The sequence below is a fragment of the Alosa alosa genome, chromosome 2 (genome assembly GCF_017589495.1).
Source record: "Alosa alosa isolate M-15738 ecotype Scorff River chromosome 2, AALO_Geno_1.1, whole genome shotgun sequence".
Taxonomy (NCBI): Eukaryota; Metazoa; Chordata; class Actinopteri; order Clupeiformes; family Clupeidae; genus Alosa; species Alosa alosa.
In genome coordinates, this window is record NC_063190.1 from 31,420,512 (window position 1) to 31,427,280 (window position 6,769).

The window sequence follows — 6,769 nt, forward strand, 5'->3', positions numbered from 1 at the left end:
GGCCGTGTCATCAATGTTGACTGGAAGAGTAGCGCTATCTGAGAGGTAGGTGTTGTAGATAGACAGAGCCGCGCGGCACAACTGGAGACAGACAAATAAAACACATCAATAACAACACATCAATAACAACACATCAATAACAACACATCAATGGATTGTTTCTTTGCCTCTAAAACAAAACAAAAAATAATTCATCAATTTCATTACTTCAATAAATTCATTAGTAAAGAATTACATGCTTTTTAAAATTTGGTTTGAGTTGGAAGAACCAGCCACTCTGAGTGTGCTTTAAAGAAGACACTGAGATACAGAAATGCAGAAATGCTCAGCAGATCCAGATAGCCACAGGACTGCACCTCGCCTGGCTGAGTGGAGGGGATCCTGCGGAACTTCTCACACGCCTGCCAGAATAAGATGTTTTCTGCGCTGACCTCGGACTTCAGGAAGGCCTGTGGAGAGAAGGACCAAAGCACACAGGTGACCAAGGATGACACACACGGCATCACTTTACCATTTAACCATCTTTGTCACCAGGTGAGTCTGAATGCAGAGGAATAGTATGTCTGTTACAGACAGGGTAGCCACAACAAAAGGCCAGCTGCTTCTCTCTGTAGCCCATGGGCTAGAGTCAGTGTCTGTACAGCAAAGAAAAGCAGTCAAGCACACCACTGCATCTGTGTTTGGATCCATATTAAATCAAGCGTATGAAAGGAAGTGCCTGGAATGTACAATGTGTCGTGATGCTGTTTGCATCATACAAAAAAGATCTATTTTCTGTCAATTGGTTAATTGCCTATTGTTTCCTTCGTCACAGGGTGTTTTTTTATCTCGCAACCTGAGTGCCGCAGGCTCCCCTCCCCTCTTCTGACCCCTCCCCCCCCCCTTCCCTTATCTCTCCCCTCCCCTCCCCTCCACTCCACTCCTAGCATCCCCTGTTCCATCTGTCATCTGTCCAAGGGCTCGTTTAGATGCCTCCTCACGTTTCTTGGTGTTTTATGCCCCCAACGTTGTCTTCAAGGCAGCGCTGCCTGGAAAGCACTAGGGTTAGCCATGGGTTAGGGTTAGGGTTGGGGTTAGGGTTAGGGTTAGGATTAGGTGCCTTTAAGTCAGCGGTGGCAGCGCTGCCTGGAAGATGACGTTGGGGGCACAAAAAAAAGCATAAATCGAGCCCTCCTCAGTCTCCCACACTGTGACTCATGCGTGGGCCGTTTATGAGTCTAATTCCACCAGTAAATTGGAGATCCGTTCCCCTGGCGGGGGCAAGGCGCGCGCAGGCAGGCGAGCAGACAGACAGACATTACCCTGAGGAGGGCCTCACATTGAGGGTGACTCACATTAATAATCAGCTATTTGCTAGAGAGACCGCTCACAAACCAACACACAAAAACACACACTCACAGATTTTTATGTGCATGTAGTGCCATGCATGTGAGCACACACACACATACAGATGTGTGCTCTTCTGTCACCATATAGCATGTCAGAAGTCTTTTGGAAACCTAGAATTATAGAGGAGCTGTTTATCCCATCACTGTCATCTGCACAACATTCTGTGGAGCCAGGAGCTGTTGCCTGTTCATAACATCCTACTATCTGTGAGAGTTGTTGGTCTTTGAAGTATATTTTTTGGTTTGGTTCTCTAATGAAACACACAAACACAAACAGTGTAAAGCATTGTGTGGTTAACACTTGAACTTGAACTTGAAAGTTTGAACTATGTGCAATGTAGGGAGAACTGTTCCTGCCCTAAACACAGGACCAAACACTGGTCACCATGCCGGTTTGCAAGTGTGCCACTGGAGGAGGCGTGACCGGGCGAGAGACTTACGGTGAAGTAGCGCACCCCGGTGGGGTCCTCCAGCAGCCGCTCAAAGCTGACGGCCCAGCTGGCCGTCTGGTCCATGCCGCTGGCTCGGTCATTGGGTGCGCTGGGCAGACTGGTGTTGCTGCCTCCCCCCTGCTCATCCGTCTCCATTACATTCAGCTCTGCACACACACACGCACGCACGCACGCACGCACGCACGCACGCACGCACACACACACACACACACACACACACACACACACACACACACACACACACACACCAGGGAGCCGTCACTGAACCAGGATCAACCAGTATATGTATTAACCAATACACCATGTGGCCATACTGTATATATGATGAAAATGACACTGCCACGTGCCCTTTTGCAATTATGTAAGCACATAATGTAATCTGAAAACAATGCAACTGATCTCAGCTGGTATTCTGTCTATAATGGACTGGAATGGAAATTTAAGTGACCACAAACTTTTGACTGGTAGTGTTTATGTATGTTTATGTATGTATATGTATATATATATATATATATATATATATATATATAAAAATAAACAATAGTAGTAATAAACTAGTTGTGTAGTAGTTGTAAGTGTATTCTGTATATATCTGTAAAGACTGTTTTTGTATGTGTTCTGTGGCACACTGTGATGAGAGGTATTTTGGTCACTGTCACATCCTAAATGTGCTTTCAGAGCTCACATGTGATGGAGCAGAGGCACTCCTGTAATTATACCATTATCGCTTTAGTAAATAATGTTCATATGACACAGCGCTCCAAGGTAGAGATGTAACTAATTCAGAAATAAAGAAATCAGAAATATTATGGGTTCACCTATTCTGTTAATATTCTGTTAACCTAAATGAAATAAGAGAAAGTTTGAATAAATCTGAAACCCATTTTAAGGCAAACACATAGATGTCCAGCACCTTTTAGGGTTCTGTCTTGCAAAGTAACGGTTCACTTTTCTAGTCAATAAAGGTTTAAAAGTCATTGTGGTGACAGCCAGGCCAAGAGCAGATCAATGAACGAGTCACAGCATCACCTCACAAACACAAGGTGTGCAAAGTTAGTCACTAACAGTGACACTGACGTCATGCCTGTCATCTTAGCAGGAAACACTTACAGGATATTTATTATGCCCTCTCTTCTACAGCTTCAAAAAGTATAGCACACCTTATTGAACATAAATGAACTCCTGGTTTTACCCCTTCAGTACAATAATAACTTCAAGAAGTACTTTACCGTACAGTACTTCCTCCATTCTACCCTCTTTGTACTTGTAGCTCTACAGAGTAAACATGCAATTCTTAGGGATCATCTGTAAACTATCATATGCTGATAGTGGCAATAATATCAGCCATTGCACACTCTACCTGTCTATCTGCCAGGATGAAAGTGTTTTCCATTATGGAAAGGTGTTTAGATAATCATTCGTTACATTACAGTGTTCAAAGAGGCACTGCAGACCACATGTTCAATAGCCGTCATTGTTCCATATTACTGTTGCATACATATGTCAAAGTTCAGCTCTGTAAACGGCATACTGTCTGCAATTTGCATAACAATTATTCAAAAGAATTGTTGCAAACTCACCTCCATCTGATGCTGCCAGCGTCTGTGAAAAAACAAAAGTGAAACATTTTCATCACTGCACATTTTCCAAGCCGATAAAGGACAGCCCATAAACAGGAAGTATCCCAACATTAAACTAGCTGCGGTTTCTTCACAGACATCTGCACCACACCGCATCTGCAACACTACGTAGCACGCAACCGGGGTTCACGGATTCCCTCGTCACGGAAGCTGTGTCCATATATGAATGCGCAGAGAAGGCCTGTGAACTGCGCTCAATATGAAACGTGGCTTTTGACTACAGCACACCAGCAGCAACTTGCCCTCCATGCTCTGTTTCCTGCACTGAAAGATATGTTGACAATATTCGAGTGAAAAACAAAAATGCGCCTGACCTGCCATGAACCCCCCCACCCCCCAGCGCACACCCAGTACACACAGATGTCCAACCCCTGCTTCTATTTTTTAGGATTGTTATGACTGGTAAGAGAGCCAGCAGGGAATAAGGGGAACAAAACATAGAACTGAAAAGGCCTTTTGACATTGATATATATCTCCAGGCCTCTGCACAATGTCTGAAATGTTGTGCAGAAATAAATAAATAAATATAAAGAAGCTTGACATTTCTTAAAATGTGACTCTATTCATATTGATTATTCATAACACCCTTTAATGAGTCTCATGGGTCCGTTGGTAATGCATTAGTGTCTCCTTTACAATTTGACATGTGACTGGCAAACCGACTATTTTCTCCACAAGTACTTAATAGTCCTTCAGAAAATATTCCTTCAGAAAATCCCTTGAAACAAGGCAAATCGTTTCCTCTGCTACTTTAAGTCACTGGGCAAAAAATAAAAGACAAATTTGACATCACAAAGTGTTGCTTTGGGATGAAAAAAAACATAATTTCAAACAAATATCCTTGCCTAATGCTTTATCTGTAAACGGCTCCACTTGGAAGTGACTGGTTAGTGGCATCAATCACATGAATAATGGAGGTAGAATCCATAAGTTTCCACTGTGACCAGGAAAAACATTTATCCTGAGACAACATTTTGGCTCTGTTACAGGTTTACCCTGTTTTTCCAAAAACCTTCTAAGACAGGCCTGGCCCCTCACTCAAAATACAACCGCAAAAGAGACTGCTCCCAGGAAGGACATATTGTGATCATTTTGCATCGAGCAACGGCATGCAAAAAGAGGAACATATTTGTCTGCTCTTCAGAAAATGCTTTTTAAACCCAGATCAAGCAAAAACTTGATGTTTAGACTTTAATTCAAACTGTCCAAGGAAATTGCATTGGTTGTATTGGTCCACGATATGGCAGTTATGAAGTATATCAATTCACAAAATTCAGTTACATGTAAGCTCATACACACACATACACACACATAACACACACACTATCGCGCACATGCGTAGGTAGGCACACCCACAAAGACACAAAAATATATTCGAAGAACACACCATCATGGCCATACCTTGTGCCCATTGGAAATCCCTGAGTTGTTCAATTTTAAGGACATATCTCCAATTTCCTGAAAAAACTCAGAGCTTTGAGGACACCCTGAGACACTAAGTCTTAAAATGTCTGTGCTGACAGTCTCACAGCAAGCTCACAGTCACTTCCTGCTTGAGCAGGAAGTCTTACCATGGCGACATGCCACAAGAGGATGTGTGGGCACTCTTCATAAACACTGAAACCTCTTTGACTTTGACACAGACAAGGGTAAGTGTCAGACCAATGTGCCGCGCCTTCTCTAAAAGGGTCGTCATTGACTGTTCCTAATTAGAGGACGTATACAATGATACTACAATCAAAAGAGCAACACAATCCAAATTTACACAATCCAAAATCCCAAACTTTCAGATATGTAAAAGCTTGTTTTGCACAGATAACTACTAAGTGATGTTAGCAGTAAGAAATACGATCATCTGAGGAGGGAGGGGAAAAAAGTAAATAGGCAAAGAGAGGAGCAGGTCACAAAGTAAATCACCAAGTGTCACCTTTGTAACAGTCAATGTCCGACTGCCAGTGAATCCAGTGCGTTCTCCAAACTTCCTCCTGAAGGACGTACGCAGGGTGAAGTGGCTGAAGCTCCGGGTGAGATCCTGGAAGCTCATGGTCCTCTGGACATCACAGGGGCATCAAAAATCCACATTATTGACATGACCATAAATGCTCCTTTGATTAATATTACATAGCAAAACATTTTCACATTCATTCGTGTTAATACAAAACAGATATCGGAAAGGCTGTAATCATCAATCCGCTGACACCATCCCTCATAACATCATGAAGTTCAGATCTAAAAACAGGTAAGATCTAAAAAGAGTCAGAAATGAAACTGAGAGATAGATCTGAAGTACCTTCTCCCGGCCCTTGGCGGTTGCTTTCTGCGCCGGCTTGTCATGTCGGTGTAAAGCCGCGGCCTCCATGCTGGTGGTGAGAGGGAGCTGGGCGGCTGTGTGGTGTTTGGCAGGCTGACCAGCCCACACTGGGAGAGCATGGCAAAAGGGACCTACATGAACGGCCTATCACTAAGCAAACATCACCCCCTGCCATAAAACACAACTCTGCTCAGTATAAAAGTCAACGGATAAGAAAACACCAGTGGCAGACACACACAGTGAGACAGAAAGAGAGAGGTCCAATTACCAGGGAATAGAACTGTACTTTTTCTACTGTGGGTATTGATGGCAGAAAATTCAAAGAGCTAGGGAATTCCAAGCCTATCATTTTTAAATAATGAGGTCTATCTGATGGTCAGATGGTAGGATCAACAGGCCTCTCTGTTCTGCCTCCATCAGATGGACAGAAAACAGTGGGGGGACTACAGAGCCAAATTGACTGGGAAATATCAAACACATTTGACCAGTCTGACTGCAGCAATTCTCCTGTAAATTCTGTATTTGTTTGACTAATGTTCTGTTCTCTAAAATTGAGAGATAATCATTTTGAGAAATATTTTAGGAGGTAGATGTCCAAGTTGAAATAGCATCCATAATGTAATCCAGATTTCCCTAATGACATATTTCAGTCTTTGAAAAAAGGTTTTATATAAGTTACATGTAAGCTAACCACATATAAATCTATGAAATGAGCATTTTAACTGTGAAATGTCATTTCAAAGCTAGTGAGCTAAGACTGTCTGTGGTGCCAAGCATTGCCTCAAGACGATTTTAGAAATTATGCCAAGATGCTGCGACAACAGTAACATTTATTGAGTTCTCTATTATAGCTGTCCTTACCAGCAGTCATTTGCATAGTAATGCAGCTGCATTATGTTATCTGAGTCAGGTGAAACCACAATTTACTTTAGAAGCCTGATAGCTAGTTCCACAGCATTGTCTATTTAAATGCTATTA

At 42.7% G+C, this 6,769-nt stretch overlaps 1 protein-coding gene across 1 annotated transcript in view; it reads right to left on the minus strand.

Annotated features, from left to right (window-relative positions):
• The window catches only part of rgs14b (regulator of G protein signaling 14b), a 31,097-nt gene extending 25,248 nt beyond the window's left edge, over positions 1-5,849 (minus strand). Inside the window, exons 1-6 of the mRNA XM_048229518.1 lie at positions 5,771-5,849; positions 5,408-5,530; positions 3,421-3,442; positions 1,829-1,986; positions 357-449; positions 1-81 (exon numbers count right to left, since the gene is read on the minus strand). The exon at positions 1-81 is cut by the window's left edge and continues 63 nt beyond it. Of these exons, the coding sequence (XP_048085475.1) occupies positions 1-81; positions 357-449; positions 1,829-1,986; positions 3,421-3,442; positions 5,408-5,530; positions 5,771-5,839 (546 nt within the window). The 5' untranslated portion in view covers positions 5,840-5,849. The remainder of the gene's footprint in view (positions 82-356; positions 450-1,828; positions 1,987-3,420; positions 3,443-5,407; positions 5,531-5,770) is intronic.
• Between the last annotated feature and the right edge of the window lie 920 nt (positions 5,850-6,769).